The sequence below is a fragment of the Hippocampus comes genome, unplaced genomic scaffold (assembly GCF_001891065.2).
Source record: "Hippocampus comes isolate QL1 unplaced genomic scaffold, H_comes_QL1_v1.1 scaffold86, whole genome shotgun sequence".
NCBI classification, from domain to species: domain Eukaryota; kingdom Metazoa; phylum Chordata; class Actinopteri; order Syngnathiformes; family Syngnathidae; genus Hippocampus; species Hippocampus comes.
The window spans coordinates 5,030,403-5,046,184 of record NW_017805882.1 but is presented as its reverse complement, the minus strand read 5'-3'; the positions used below and the strand labels follow the sequence as shown (position 1 = coordinate 5,046,184).

General features: G+C 40.3%; 1 protein-coding gene across 2 annotated transcripts in view; it reads right to left on the bottom strand.

Annotated features, from left to right (window-relative positions):
* ccdc40 (coiled-coil domain 40 molecular ruler complex subunit) overlaps positions 1-14,248 on the bottom strand; it is a 16,955-nt gene extending 2,707 nt beyond the window's left edge. The window contains exons 1-22 of one of the 2 annotated variants that reach the window (XM_019889042.1): positions 14,090-14,248; positions 13,116-13,249; positions 12,392-12,452; positions 12,169-12,302; positions 11,952-12,012; positions 11,730-11,863; positions 11,502-11,562; positions 11,280-11,413; positions 11,024-11,108; positions 10,808-10,935; positions 10,522-10,605; positions 10,180-10,399; positions 9,165-9,322; positions 6,373-6,495; positions 5,926-6,047; positions 4,524-4,767; positions 4,256-4,438; positions 2,244-2,489; positions 1,579-1,792; positions 1,310-1,479; positions 1,145-1,236; positions 949-1,063 (exon numbers count right to left, since the gene is read on the bottom strand). In XM_019889042.1, coding sequence (XP_019744601.1) covers positions 949-1,063; positions 1,145-1,236; positions 1,310-1,479; positions 1,579-1,792; positions 2,244-2,489; positions 4,256-4,438; positions 4,524-4,767; positions 5,926-6,047; positions 6,373-6,495; positions 9,165-9,322; positions 10,180-10,399; positions 10,522-10,605; positions 10,808-10,935; positions 11,024-11,108; positions 11,280-11,413; positions 11,502-11,562; positions 11,730-11,863; positions 11,952-12,012; positions 12,169-12,302; positions 12,392-12,452; positions 13,116-13,244 — 2,898 coding nt within the window. In that variant the 5' untranslated portion in view covers positions 13,245-13,249; positions 14,090-14,248. Of the gene's footprint in view, positions 1-948; positions 1,064-1,144; positions 1,237-1,309; positions 1,480-1,578; positions 1,793-2,243; positions 2,490-4,255; positions 4,439-4,523; positions 4,768-5,925; positions 6,048-6,372; positions 6,496-9,164; positions 9,323-10,179; positions 10,400-10,521; positions 10,606-10,807; positions 10,936-11,023; positions 11,109-11,279; positions 11,414-11,501; positions 11,563-11,729; positions 11,864-11,951; positions 12,013-12,168; positions 12,303-12,391; positions 12,453-13,115; positions 13,250-13,825; positions 14,070-14,089 lie in introns of those variants that run through there. The other variant, XM_019889041.1, reaches the window with a different exon arrangement.
* Positions 14,249-15,782: the final 1,534 nt, after the last annotated feature.

Sequence of the window (15,782 nt, the reverse complement as noted above, 5' to 3'; positions counted from 1 at the left end):
GGGGGGGGGTTCACAGACACAACGGCCCTCTGAAAGAAACAACTACACACAACTACAATGTGGCCCGCAACAAAAATGAGTTTGACACACTTGGAATAGTGGCTTCGAAACGTTCACAACGGCAAACAAAGGTAGCCATTTTTCAAGATGTACACACATATGATCCAAAAAAACATCGGCGGCCTTATTATGCACATTCCAGCTCAAAACAGATTGTTGTTATAAATCTCAAAAATTAGTTTAAAAAAAGTACCAGTTTACAGGGAGCAATCTTAGATTGTACCTTCATTTAATCTGACAATCAGTTGGGGTTAGAACAGGGGTGGGCAGACTTTGGTGGACAAGAGTCATATTAGATTTTCAAAACCGATAGATGTCCCAGTTATTTGTCAAAGTTAAAAATTTGTAAGTTATAAAAATGGATTGTTTTGATTCAATAAATAAATCAGTCTTATTTTAATTGTATTCTTCAAAATTACTGTCAGGAAAATATCTGTGACTTGAAAAATGCTAAATTGTTTTTTTTAATTTTTTAATTTACTTTAGTTACATCCTGCAATGTACAGGTTCTCCCTTAAATTTCCATGCAGGGGAAAAATAAAAAATTCTTTTCTGAAAACCATTTTTATTTATGACATACTTTCGACATGACGAGCATTGTTTTGAAAACACTTTTCTCCGGGTGTCCTCCACTCCTGAAGAACACTTTTTACCCCGGCACGAATTATGCGCGTAATGACGTTTGGTAATGCGTTCGCTGAGATCATTTATGATTTGTATGTTTTCCTGTTTCATCAAGACCTTCATATGACCCGCAGCCCCCCCCAAAAAAAAAAAATAATAATTAAATCAGTTCTGTAAGATCGAGGGATCTGGGACCAGTGGGTAATTTCAAACATGACATTTTATGAGCAGTGCACATTTCTCAGGAGAAGAGAGAATTTATACCTCCATACGATGAACATCATCCCTCATTATTTGGATGTCTCCTTGACCCTCTTGCACAACTAAACGGGTCTCCTTCATGACATGGGTCTTCTTTTCCCAAAGCATAATTTGACGCCTGTCACATCAAACACAGGCTTATTTGCATGCATTGTTGACGACGCGCGAAAGAGGAATTTCTATTGAGCAAACAACTGACTCGGCCTCCACCAGACTGCTGAGAAGTTTCTCTTTTTCCTCCTGGGTCTTCTCCAGCTTCGCCTCCATCTCTATAGACTCCCGCTCTGCCTCCTAAACGTTACGTTACGTCACACTAAGCCTTCGGCAACAATATGACGCAAGAGAATGAGAAGCAAGAGGAAACCTTAAGTTTATGAAGGAATTCAGTCTCCATCACAGCGTTTTCCTGCTCCAAAGCGTAACGCAGCTGTGTGTTCTTGCTGAGAAGCGTATTGAGCTTGAGTAAATCTCTTTGAAGCATCTTATTGCTCTTCTCCACCTCGTTCTCCTCACGGTGCATGACTTCAAGCTGGCCTGGAAGAAAGCATTCCAACTCGGGGGGATTATGTCTTGCAAATGATGCTCATCGGACGATTGTAAAAAAGTGTTGGCGTCGCTGGATATGTAACATACGTTCCAAGTAAAGCTTCTTCTGACAAACCGCGGTGTACTTTGTCTGCAGTTTGTTATATTCTTTGTTGTGTGTCTGTATCTCCAGGGTTAATCCTATGAGCGTTCCCTGAAGCTTCAGCCACAGCTGCTGATCATTCTTCATTTTCTGTGATAATGTCTCAATTTGAGTCTTGATTGCTTCAATCTTGATTTGCAGCGGACTGAGGTCTTCATGCTGAAAACAAACAAACACACACACACACACACACACACACACACACACACACAGATATATATCGGATGACAATGATAAACATGTAGGTTTAGTTAGGGCGAGTCTGAACAATTCCATCCATCTGTGGGAATCATCTGGGTCGTGATGATCCAACGGGGATGTTGGCCCAATTCGCTAATTTTGCAGAGAGCATGCAGATTGTTGTAGCGTGATGTTTGGGCATCCTTGTGATGCTAGTTTCATGACACAACATTGGCCCATCAGGATCAGAGGATTTCCTTAAGGAACTCAGTTTCTGAAGGAGTAAAGTCTTGCAGTCATAGAGCAAGAACAGGCAGCATGCTGGACTTTGGCTCTTACATGTAAATATCTGCGATGCCAAGAACTTTAATTCCCACGATGGGCTGAGCTGTTTTTAATAATCAGGAGGTAAGCAATCAGGACTCCTTACCCCAGTTCGAGCAGCGATGAGGTCAATTTTCTTGTTGATGTTTGCAATGGTGGTTTGCTTCTGTGCGATGAGTGCATCAATCGATGAACTGTTAGTCTGGTTAGATGCAACCACCTTGTTATATTTTCTAATTTCTTCATCAAGCTCCTTCTGAGTTCGGGCCAAGTTTTCCAGTTTCTCGTTGATCACATTGCTCTCCAGGGCAGCCGCCATGACGGAACTCTCCAATTGCCACAGCTGATAGAACTAGATGAAGCAAAGGAATGAGGAATATGATGCTGCCATTCTTTTCCCCAATGACTTTTGCGTACGTTAAAGTCGGACATGAACCTGTGACATCTCTGCAGTCTGTGGATTGGATGCAACAGGTGATAAAAGGTAGAAGGATTACAACAGTGTTGGATTTAAATTTGGTGCCACTATGATGTAGGATTCTAACTCATTAGTCAGGTGTGTGCCTACTTCATGGTTGCTACATTCACACTCAAATCAGGAAAAATACAAATAAGATTCCCGGGATTTAAGATACACACCCACACATTCACACACACATTGATCAGTCCCCTTTGGTGGCTGTCAGGTGGCGCAGCATCACCATTTAAGTGCTTTAACAAACAACCAAAAAGTATGTGTAATATGCCGGAATTTTCCGCACTATAAGGCACTTTGGAGTATAAGGTGCACCTTTAAAAAAATGGCCTATTTTAAAACTATTTTCATATATAGGGCACACCACATTAAAAGGCGCATAGAATAGATGCTACAATTGTGGCTGCGATAGCGCTATGCATCCACTAGATGGAGCTACGCTAAAGGGAATACAATACAAGACAATGCAGCTTTATTTAAATAGAGCTTTCACAACCGCTGCAGCTGTAACAAAGCGCTTCACAGAACGTTTCAAATACTACGTCCATGAAATCAGAATATTGATCCATGTATAAGGCGCATCGGATTATAAGGTGCACTGTCGGCTTTTGAGAAAATTGGATGCTTTTAGGTGCGCCTTGTAGTGCGGAAAATACGGTATATCAAGACACACACTCATTCGCTGTTCAGTCCCCCTGCAGTGGACCTGCTGTGTGGCTGCAAGGTCATGGCAGGGGGGACCGGGCTTTCGCCCTGCTGAGACCGCCTGAGGATGCACTGTCGCCGGGTACAATTCCGCAAAATTTCTTTGGAGCCAACTCAATGAAGAGACATATGGTGGCCACAAGACACTCACTATTGGGGAACAAGCTCTTTTACCATATTAAACTAAGCAGAACGAAGAGCCAATCAGAGTAAAGTTTATTTAGATTTTAATTTAAATGTTAAGACGTACCATTCAAAATCACAGGTATTTCTGACCAATGAAAAGAGCTTGGGAAAGGGGCACTCTGCTTGTTTACAAACCAAATTATCTTGCAAAGATGATAAAAGCACATGAAAGATCTATCAAAAAGGAATTAAATGATAAAAGGGGATCTCCGAGTACAAATTGTGTTCTCGACTTTGTTCAATGCTAATTTCGCATGCAGTCAGTGTCGTGCATCCATCTTCGATGTTTGGTCATGATGTGTTGCACTCCCTGTACTAGTAACGGAAAATCAATCATACATCTCACCGATCAAAATCAGTCATCACATCTGCACATTTGTCATGCAGTTACCGGTATCTTCTTTTAATACTCGTATGACTTTTTCCTTTTAGGTGCCCGAACAGATAAGGAGGCTTTATGACGACAGTTTGATCCTAGAACTGAATAATTCAATTCCCCTTACCAGACCAAGCAGATGATAAGCTGAATGGATTGCGCTCAACATTATTTGTATTTCCAAGCTTTCTTTTTTGGAAACTGGATCCAAACAAGATTTGAAGAGTGATATGCAAAGGATTGTGCTACTTAGAGCTTCTACTGTACTTTGTTTCTTGCAATTGCCACAACCTTATGTTGGCGGCACAAAATAGTGAAACTTGGATGTGAGACTCTTGACTCGAAGGAGGGATGCTCTTGAGAAACTCTTGTTTACCTTTTCTTTCTTGAGGGAGGCTTTCTTGTTGGTAAGTCGCTGGTAATACTGAGCAGCCTTGTTGTCCATGAGCTTCTGCAGCATTTGGGTCATGATGGAGTTCTCCAACTCAAGGTGCTTATTTTTATTTTTTTCCAGCTTCCGTCTCTGATCAGTCATCTCAACCTGAAGGCTGTACTCCTTCTGTAAAAATAAAAGGCAAGACATATTGTTTATCTGGTGAGTAAAATCATACAGTAGATGGTTTCCTTAGAAGTCTCGTCTCGACCTTTGTGAGTTCTGCAAGCGTCTGCTCTGTCTGCCCCAGAGCACGAATGTAGACGCTGTACTGGTCCTGCAAAATTTCATGCTGGCTCTGCTTCTGCGTGATCATCTTTTTGGTGACTTCGCAGTCCATCTGGGCGCAGTTCAGCATCATGGTCAAAGTCTCACTTTTCTCTTGCAGTTCAGAGATTGATTTCTTGTTGCCTTCAATCTCTCTGTCCAGTACGATCACTTGGTGCTCAGCCATGCTGCGGGAAACATTACTCCCATGACTCTATTGATTCAACAAATCTACCGTTGTCAAAAATAAGATTGTTTGTTGAATGGGCTTTGATATTTGTGTATCAATAGCACATCATTGGCAAATGAATCCACAGCAGGTGTCTGCATCATCAGCTTGCAGGGGAAAAAAAGAGCCAGTGGCGATAACCTTACATGGCGACAAATAGTGCGGTAAATTACAGTTTGTTAGCCCCTGGTAGGCTTTAGAGCGTTTTCCCTTTGGACTTTGCGAGGCGAGCGTTGTGGGCAAGATTGGAGGGTCCAATTTGCAGCTGTCTACTAGTATGGATTGAGTGGCTGGCAACAAAGGTGAAATAACGATATTTTTATATTTTGAGGGCAAAATCTCACAGCGACGTATTGTATAAAAAAATGAACGATGAACTATTTCATTTTTGGTATGGTGAACTTGGATCTATGAACTGAACTGGTTCATTTTTAAATTTGTGAAACCGAACTTTGAACTAGAGTGCATTGACAATAAACTTTCCCAGCACCGCTTACAGTTGACACTGATTTGAAGATGTGTTAGCGCCGGTTCATTTTCATACTTTCTTGGCAATGTAAATTGTTACGAGCAATAAAGCTAGCCACCTTTTCCAATTTTTAGGAGACTTTTGTCAACAAAGTTACATAGAAGCATATACAGTATATCATCAACAGATACTCATAATAGATACTCACAACCCCTTGGCTACAGGTGAATTGCGCATATGCAAAGCCAGATCAACCATGAGAGGAATGTAAACGTAGTTGTTTCTTCAGTGACACAAATTGAATGCACTGCCTTCGTAAAATTGGAGTTCTAAACATATTCAATTTTCATTATCTCATTCTCTCACAGTGATGAACTTGGACAATGTCCATTATAACTACTTGCAAATTATAAGAAGTACAAACGATATGTACAGACACTGAAAACACTGGTGCAGTTCCGAAGATAATCTCTTCTATAGTACTGTACTATGAAAAATATGTAATATAGGATAATAAATGAATAACACCAAGGGGATAAACATGAAGAAAAGATGTCAAATAATTGTCAAATAAATAAACACGGTATTCTAGGGTCCTTGCCTTTTAAAGAGGAACATCTAATTCCAATGTTTCTGAAACATTCTTACCAGACAGCCTGCTGCATTGCTCCAAATTCCTCATCTTGCTTTCTCATATTGAGCAGGCTGCGGTTCCACTGCTGCAGCAACTGCTTTTGTGCCATCGCCAGAGACTCCATTTGCATTTCAGCCTGAACACACATTTGCATAAAAGGCAAAGGGGTTACTTACTCCTCCTTCATGGGAATAATACAATATATCTGTCGAGCCATCCATTTTCTATAACGCTTGTCTTCAGTAGGTTTCTCGGGTAAGTAGAACTTTTCCCAGCACACTTTGGGAGAGGCTGGGAATACCCTGGACTGGTCGCCAGTCAGTTGCAGCGTACGTACAAGCGACTATTCATTCACTCTCACGTTCACATCTTTAGGCAATGTGGCGTCTTCAGCTAACCTAATAAACATCTTATGGGATGCAGGAGGACTGTGGGTATTTTGTGCGGTGGACGCTATATACCTCAGAAAGAGCTTCTTTGGTTGCCAGTGTTGTCTCTGCTTGGGCATTGGTCTGGACCTCAAAGAGGTCCATCTGTTGTGTCAGTCTGTCCAATTCCTTAGTGAGGCGCTCTACATACAAATCCTGTTGGTACAGCAAGTTGTCAAAAACATTTAATAGGCATCCATTGAGTAATTCCCTGAAAGAAAATTGTATTGTATACAGTGAACCCCCACATATTCACGGCTCAGCATTCATAAATGTCCCTATTGACATATTTTAGGGGGGGGGGCCTTTATTCCCTGAAAAACTCGCCTATTGACTTTGTGGTCAGGCCAAAGCTATGTCAAATCTGAAATTATTGCTTTGGCCCATCATTAGACCAAGGAACTATACAAGGAACTATGTTGAAGTGAGGATCTGAGTTACGTTTAGTTAAGCCTCAGCATTGTCTAATAGAAAAAAAAGGGCTTTGCTGCCATCTTGTAAGCGTCTATCTGAAATGTCATTTCTTTTTTGGTGATACTGTACTTGCTCTTTGCATTTTAGAACTGTAAAGTGAAAATGCTTGATGATTGAAGATTTGCTTTCCCCACTAATCATTAAATTAATGTTTAAGTGACTATGCTGCACACTGTTTAAGGGGACCAACTCAAAGCATTTATTTGTCATCTGGTATTTCAGACCAGGCGATTGGACTACTTGTTAGTTAATACTGATGTAATGCAATCAGTGTTTTGAGAAAAATATGTTCATGCATTTTTCAGTTTATGAAGTGAATTATATCATTTTGATTGATGTCATTTGATTTGTGAAATCCAAGGCTCGAAATAAGATGGTATGCATCGCAATTCATGAGTCAAAATGTTGTTGCAGCTCATACAAACTGCAAAGCGGGTGGTGAAGTGGCACGGCACGCTTACGTCACCAACACGCAGGAAATCAGAGTTGGAACCAAAAGCTCCTCGGTGTGCAGGAGGAGCTTTGAGAATACTGTACCACTACAGCCAAGGTAATAAGAGAGACAGGCAAAACAGTACTTGGAACGTCTTCGAGTAAAAAAATTTAAAAGTGCGGGAAAGCATACGAGGAAAGAGATTAGCTGAAAAGGAGTAGGATATTGAGAGGACTGAGGAGAGGAGGCAATAATACAAGGAGATGTGAAGAACAGCAAAGGTGGAGGTGGCAAAGCCCAATAATGATACGCTTATTTTTGTATGCCAGGTTGGGACAGTAAAGGTGATAAATATCTTCACATGTCCAAATAGAGAGATAGAGTTGGAGAGGATGTACAGCAGGTTAGTGTAGATACAACATCTGGAGAGATGGATGTAGAGTTTTTGACCATGATGGTCATTTGACTTCTTGATGGTGAGAAGATACCTGATGAATGGTGGAAAAGTGTGATGTTGCCCGTTTTTAAGAACAAACGTGATGTGCGCAGTAGTGGGGAACTACTGAGGAATCAAGTTGAAGAGTCACACAATGAAGTTATGGGAAAGAAATGTAGAGGTTAGACTCAAGACAGAAGTGAGTATTTGTGACTAAAAGTATAGGTTCATGCCTAGGAAAAGTATCACAAATTTATGATTTGTCCTCAGGGCGTTGATGGAGAAGTGCAGAGAAGATCAGGACTTGCACTGAGTCTTGAGTCACACAGTCGCACGGTCGGCTTGGAAGGCGGTCCCTAGTGCCACATCCACAGCAGTCACCCGGAAGTGGACCTTTTCTTAAAGTTCCTTTGATTGTAAATGCACTTTGTGGGGACTAAGCTCCTGCATGGATTCTAGCAAGAGACTACACTTGCGCTGGGCACGTAAATAGGGCCCATGGTGTCAACGGTCCAGAGCAATGATGAGCACGGTAAGGAGGTAAAGAAATAAGGACATTTGAGAGGGCTGATATCTGTTATACGGGAAGGCACAATGGCAGTTGGTGTCACAGACTTGCCAAAGATAGCCTGAGAGGGAGGACAAACCAAAAGGAAAATCATTTCTCTTTAACCAAGCAAAAATATATTTGATCTGAATATTTGATCAATCAATACAATTTTCAGTAGGATACTCAAATGCTAAAATATTCGGTAGCTGCAAGCCTGACATTCTCCCTTGTTATATTGTCATATTTTAACTTGCTTAATGTCCCCGAGATTCATCTGCAAAAAATTGCTCCTCAAAATTACAAAGTTGGCCCTGAAATGAAGGCATTGCTTAGCAAAATTATTTCACAAAGAAAAAAAAAAAAAGCTGTAATCTATGTACCGTATTTTCCGCGCTATAAGGCGCTTCGGCGTGTAAGGTGCACCTTCAATAAATGGCTTATTTCAAAACAGTTTTCATGTATAAGGTGCCCTGCATTATAAGTCGCATAGAATAGAAGCTACAATAGTGGCTGGGGTTGCGTTATGCATCAACTATAGATGGAGCTATGCTAAGGGAATACAATACAATACACCTTTATTTATATAGCGCTTTCACAACCGCTGCAGCTGTAACAAAGCCCTTTACAAAACATTTAAAACACTATGTCCAAGAAATCAGAATATTTATCCATATACAAGGTGCATCGGATTATAAAGCGCACTGTCAGCTTTTGAGAAAATTGGATGCTTTTAGGTACGCCTTATTTTGTGGAAAATACGGTATATACCGGTAAGTGTCGTCTGATGGCAAAAATCTTACCCTTGGATTAATTTTACTTCCACTAATTCTAATGGGTTAAAAATCTGAAAAATACTGAAGGTCAAAGAGCTTCATGGAACAGATTATATTCAAACCCTGTGAGTCCTTTGTATTTCATTTAAACCCATTCACCTGCTTGAGTTTCTGGTCCTCAGCCTTTGATTTCTTGGTTCCGATTTTTCGTGTGGCATTCTTTGTTGCTTTTACATTAGAATGCAGATCTTCACTGACTTCTTGTGTGAAGTTGACATGCAACTTCAGTTTGTCAAATTCTAGCTGCAGCTTGGATACTATGCATCAAAAAAACAGACATGTTAAAAGAGCTTCTGACACCGATGATCAATATCTATATACAATAGAGTATAGTGTCGTCACCATCTTGTGTTGCATAACTAAGGGTGTGTGTGTGTGTGTGTGTGTGTGTGTGTGTGTGTGTGTGCGTGCGTGCGTGCGTGTGTGTGAGACCGAGATGACTGTCCTGTCGGCGTTGTGACGGCAATCGCTGCTGCCACCGCGAGTCTAGCTGCCATCTCCATGAGCATTAGCCAAGCCACCATGTTTGTTCATACTATGCAAAGCGCCGTGATGTCAACTTCAAAATAAAAGCCTCACAACTAATACTGTACATGGATGTTGATGCCTTAGTTGTCTTTGATTCTGAATTGCTGTGGTTCCTAACAGGACTTGGGCTTTTTGACTGTGAGCTGATGGCTGGCTGCAATTTGTTTGGAAGATAAATCTTCCAGTCTCCTCGGAGGTTAAAGAAGAAGAGGGCGATTGGAAAAATGAGCATAATAGTAAACAAGCATTCCGTAATAAGAACACGGGAAACCAGCGAGGTAATGCGGGCCTACAATTTGGCCATTTCTGTCACACCGAGCAGTGGACATGGAAAGGGATGCAGAGACAGCATCAATAACCGCAATTGGACAGTCTCAAAATCTCTACCTTTGGGCAAATTCATACCTTATATTGAATATGTGTCTCAACCGTGCTCAACTCGTGTGTATTATACTTTTATTTAAAAAACAAGAGAACCTCTCAACTCATGAAAATAAGTGTTTTTTTTTTTTCTCAGCTCCTCCCCACATATTGGTCAAGCCCCACCGTTAGCCGCCGGAGAGAAAAGAATTGTGCCTGGTCTCACCATTGGCCTGGGTCTTGGTGCACTTGTTGGTGGTGCTGGAATGACAAGCCTTCATTGCCTTCAGTTCTTCTTGTACCTGTCTATGTTTCTCTTCAGCCAAGCGCTTCGACTTCTGTTGTCCATCTAGTCTTGTCTGGAGATTTTTAAGCCTTTCCTGTTCCCCGAACAACTCTACATATAATTCCTCTGTTTGGTTTGCCTCTGCCTTCTCCAACGCCCCCTGCACAGGTAACACAGATAGAAAGATCATTTGACTTTTATCTGATTGTGTGAGTGCGCAAATGCAACACAGCCACTCACGGTAGATCTTAAAATGTTTACAAACTATAAAGAATGTCCCACCTGTTCATTCAGTTGCATTTTTAGCCTCTCGAGTTCCTTGATGAGTTGATTCTTTAGTGCTGCTTGCTTCTTTGCCACCAGGGGCTGTCAATAAATGAAATGACAATCTGAGCCATGATGGTTTTGTGCACAAAATCAAGCAACATGCTTTGCTTTTACGATAGATTTTAAGTTCATCTGTACATAATATTATCTCCATAAATACGAGACAGAACGTGCTAATTACGTTACGATATTTCATCTGCCACAAATAATAATTACTAAACCTGAAAGAAAAGCCACACACATGTTCAGCATCAAGAACAAGAAAATCTTCTTCCTCGTTGTCATCTATAACGGGCTCCCTATCCTCCTTTTCCTCAACTAAATTCATAAGGTGGGGTGGTGACAGAACTTCGGCAAAATGTTCCGGTTCTGAAACAATAATGTGGACAAATAATTAACTTGCATTTAATCAGCATCAATATCTTTTTTAACCCGGTAGTCTTTGTCATAAACTGACCAAACAGTATGTTCACAACAGGGTCTTCGATATCACTGATGTCTGGCTGTGAGACCACATCAACTGGTTCAGATCCTGGCTGATCCTGGGAAAACAATGACAGTCATTTCGATGGTGATTTTGTGTTCATCATTTGGTCTGAAAATACAAAAAAATATATACAATAATAAGCATTTGGTCTGAAAATACAAAAAAATATATACAATATCCTAAGAAAACACAATGTCTCTGTATTTTGACCGCATCAAACATTTACCGGTGGAAAGGGAGACACATTTGCTTCAACATCATTTGCATTTTGGTCATTTCCATCCTGCTGCTCGGTTCCTCCCTCTTCAGCCTCCATTCCCCCCACAACTTCAAGCTGGTCTTCAGCTGTCTCGACCGAAGCTGATGAAATAGTACATTTTCAAAACAATCAGATGACATTGCGATTCCATCCTCATCTACAATTGGTTGTGTTAAGATTAAGGCCAACCTGTGAGAAAATGGCTGTCTGGCTGTGAGTCTGCATCAACCGTCTCAGATCCAGGCTGATCCTGTGAAAAAAAAATTTGAGTGACAGGTTACCGTTAAATACAATGATTATGAAGGTGATTTTCTGTTCATCGTTTGGTCTGAAAATACCAAAAATAACATAAAATAAAATAAGACACAATATTCTAAAACACAATGTCTCAGTATTTTGACAGTGCCAAACATTTACCTGTGGAAAGGGAGACACATTTGCTTCAACATCATTTGCATTTTGGTCATTTCCATCCTGCTGCTCGGTTCCTCCCTCTTCAGCCTCCATTCCCCCCACAACTTCAAGCTGGTCTTCAGCTGTCTCGACCGAAGCTGATGAAATAGTACATTTTCAAAATGATCAGATGATATTGTGATTCCATTCTCATGTAGACTTGGTTGTATTAAGATTTAAGACAACCTGAAAGAAAAAGGCTGTCTGGCTGTGAATCCGCATCAACTGGCTCAGATCCAGGCTGATCCTGTGAAAAAAATGAAAGTGACAGGTTAAAGACAATGATAATGATGGTGATTTTGTACTTCATTGGTTGGTCTGAAAATACAGTACAAAAAAAAAAAAATAAATACAATATTCTAAAACACAATGTCTAGGTATTTTGTCAGTATCAAACATTTACCTGTGGAAAGGGAGACACATTTGCTTCTCCATGATTTTCATTTTGGTCATTTTCATCCTGCTGCTCGGTTCCTCCTCCTTCTGCCTCCATTCCCACCACAACTTCAAGCTGCTCTTCAGCTGTCTCCACTGAGGCTGATGAAATAGCACATTTTTCAAAGTAATCAGATCACATTGTAATTCCATTCTCATGTACAATTGTCTGTATTAAGATTTAGGCCAACGTGTAAGAAACTGGCTGTCTGGCTGTGAGTCCACACCAACTGGCTCCGATTCAGGCTGACCCTGTGGAAAAAATAAAATAAAAATGAAAGTGATGGGTTAAAGACAATGATTATAATGGTGATTTTGTGTTCATCATTTGGTCTGAAACACAAAAAATAAATACAATGTTCTAAAACACAATGTCTAGGTCAGTGGTTCTTAACCTTGTTCGAGGTACCGAACCCAACCAGTCCATATGCACATTCACCGAAACCTTCATTAGTGAAAAATAAAAATATGATTCAAGAAGTGTTACTTCAGTTTTGAGTTGCTCATGAGTTGACAAATCATGCAGATAGGACACTGATTCCCATCACTGTCCGTGATGCATGTGAATCCATGTTGTAAATATTCGTCCGACTGCTTTTTTTTTTTTTTTTTTTTTGCTCAACACAGTTAGCATGTATTAAAAAAAAAAAAATCACACGACATACTATCACGACAGTCACACGTTGACGACTGAGCGAACTAAATTTCCTGCAGCACTGATTGGACAAGCCATGTACTGTGATCATCTGTAGTGGGCGTGTCGTAATTAATTGACATGTTGAGTCGTCTGTGTCTTAACCTCCATGGCAGAGGCTCCGCCGAAGCACTGAAACGGATTAACCGAACGCCTGGGGTTCCATCTAACCCAGGTTGAGAACGACCGGTCTAGATATTTTGATAGTACCAAACATTTACCTGTGGATCGGGAGAAACATTTGCTCCACCATTATTTGCAGCTTGGTCATTTTGATCCTGCTGCTCGGTTTCTTTCTCTTCTGCCTCCATCACCTCCTCATCTTCTAACTGGTCTTCATCTCTCTCCATTGGAGCTGATCAACGTACAATTTGGAAACAATCGGATGACACTGTGATTCCATTCTCAAATTTCCTGCTGGAGACTGTCACTTTCCCCAGTGTGGGACAAATAAAGGATATCTTATTAATTGATCGGATTAGTATTCACGCATACATTTAAGAAATTGATATACTGTATCCTACAAACAGATGCTGAAAATTCCAAATGCATAATTGACTGCTTTGTTTTGAATCCATTGTGGAAATGTCTTTAAATTCATTTTCTTTGCCGCTTGTCCACATTAATGCCTGAAAAGCTGTTCTTACTATTGTATTGTATGAGATACGTATTATGTTGTATAATAAGAAAGGAAATGTTTGTCAATTGTGGGTCTTTAGGTTTTTTTTTCCATTCAAATATTTTTATCTAATACATCATAATCATACTGTTTTGACTCCGTTTATTGTCAGTTTTTGTTGTACAGTATTGTTAATCTACACATGTAGGCTATGAAAAACACGTCACTCTCTAAAGCAGTTGTATTGAAATTTTGTTTCTTTACAACAATTGAAGATAATAATCTAACATTTCTCAATAGTTCGGTACTTACCGACGTGTTCACTGACGGTTACGTTCAAACGTTCAAATTTCTATACCAAGTCAGTCTGTGACATAGCATTGCAAAGGCGAACAAATATAAAAAATGCATCATAAAGAGATGAAAATGAAATTCTTTGAACACAAATTATTTTTCCTTGTTTGATGACGACTAATGAGGAGCCTTATCAATGGTCATAACACGGAGCAGCACCATTGACGGACGTTCAACACAACCAGTCACAAACTAGGTAACAAACATAACGCTTGTCCTCACGTGGACTCACGACGACGTGGTTGCCAGTTGTTGCTCCTGTCTCTCGCTGCCTTCAAGTAATTTGGCGATACTCGCTGCTGATTCCCGTCATCTCAGCAACTGTAAATCATAAAAAGCACAGACGTGCAGTGTGGAGCTGGTGTTTTTACACGTTGCAGAACACATTCACAGCATAAATCACGTCATAGTCAAGTAGATTTCAAAATTGCATTTACATTGCATTGTTTTATCATTTATCAGTGTTGACGTACTGTACTTATTAGAATATCCCCTCGGGAAATGAAGATATGTAATTAAGTTCTGCACGATTTAAATTTCAATCACACGTTTTGGCAGGATATGAATAAAGTATCAACAACCAATATCTTAAAATAATTTTTTGTCCGTTTTATTGTTAAGGAAATGGTCAAATGGAATGTCATGACATCCACGTACCACAGCGGGGCAGTAGAGGAACGTGAACGAGTGAAGCAGGTAGTGACTGAGTCGAAACTGTATGATGGTGATGTAAGAGTTAAATATTTTAAAAAATAACTCCTTTATTATATTCCTTGGTGCTGTAAATGATCGAGAAGTGTTGAATGTTCTAAAAACACTGAAACAAAAAGTCTACTGCCATTACAGTGAAAAAAACTATTGTAGTACATGAAGTACAACCTTTCACATACAACCTTTCATACACAGAGCTGGAACACGATTGAGCATTGATTGTATCCATGTTTTTGGAAGTCACAAATTTTGTATCTGCTCGTGCAGTTCAAACGAACTGCCAACAGTTCATGTGGGAAAAATTGCTGTTTTTGTGTACTTGTGAAATTTGGTTGACAAATTTGCTCATTCTTCGTCTCTGATGGTGAATTACAGCGGGGTGAAGGAGCTGTGATGTCTATCATCTCTTGGTGAACACTGTTGATGATGACAATTGTTCTCCAGTTGGTTAAACTGAAAAAGTGGAACAATTTAAAATGAATGATCACTATTGATACATATTGATACAAACGAGTGATTGCGCATTTTCATTGCCCACCATGGTGTAAATCTGACATCAGTTCACCAAACGTAAAACATCAACAACCACACGTGACCTATGGAGAGTTACAAAACCTATATTTTCAAGACATTCACCTGATGAACATTTTCACATTTCTCAGTTGGCTCTTATTCATCAACAACTGAAACTGAAATACAATGTCCTATTGTCAAGCAGTTAACCTTGTGTGGACCCAACATGGTATGTAAACATGGGAGTGGCTGAACATCCACATGTGAGTGCATTTACCAAGCTTGAGCTGGACAGGGCCTGGCCTGGGTTCATGCCCTCATGTGAACACTGCTTAAGCATAACAACAACAACACGTCACAGCTCAGAGTTTGTGTTAATGCGGCCTTCACTTTTTTTGCCTTGTCGTTACTCTGGGCTCATCTCGTGACTCTGGGCTGAGAGAGAGTGTGTGTGTGTTTGTGTGGGTGTGTGTGTGTGTGTGTGTCACTTATGGGCTACCATAGCTCAAGCTTATGACAGCTTTCAGCAAAACGTAATTCTGAAGTGACACCAAGTGCAAGGAAAATATACCCTGTGACCCACTCCCAGTCATGTCTTTTTCAAAACCTGCCGTGAAGACACAATAATATATATATATATATATATATATATCCCCCCCAACCTCCACCACAACCACAATAAATGCATAAT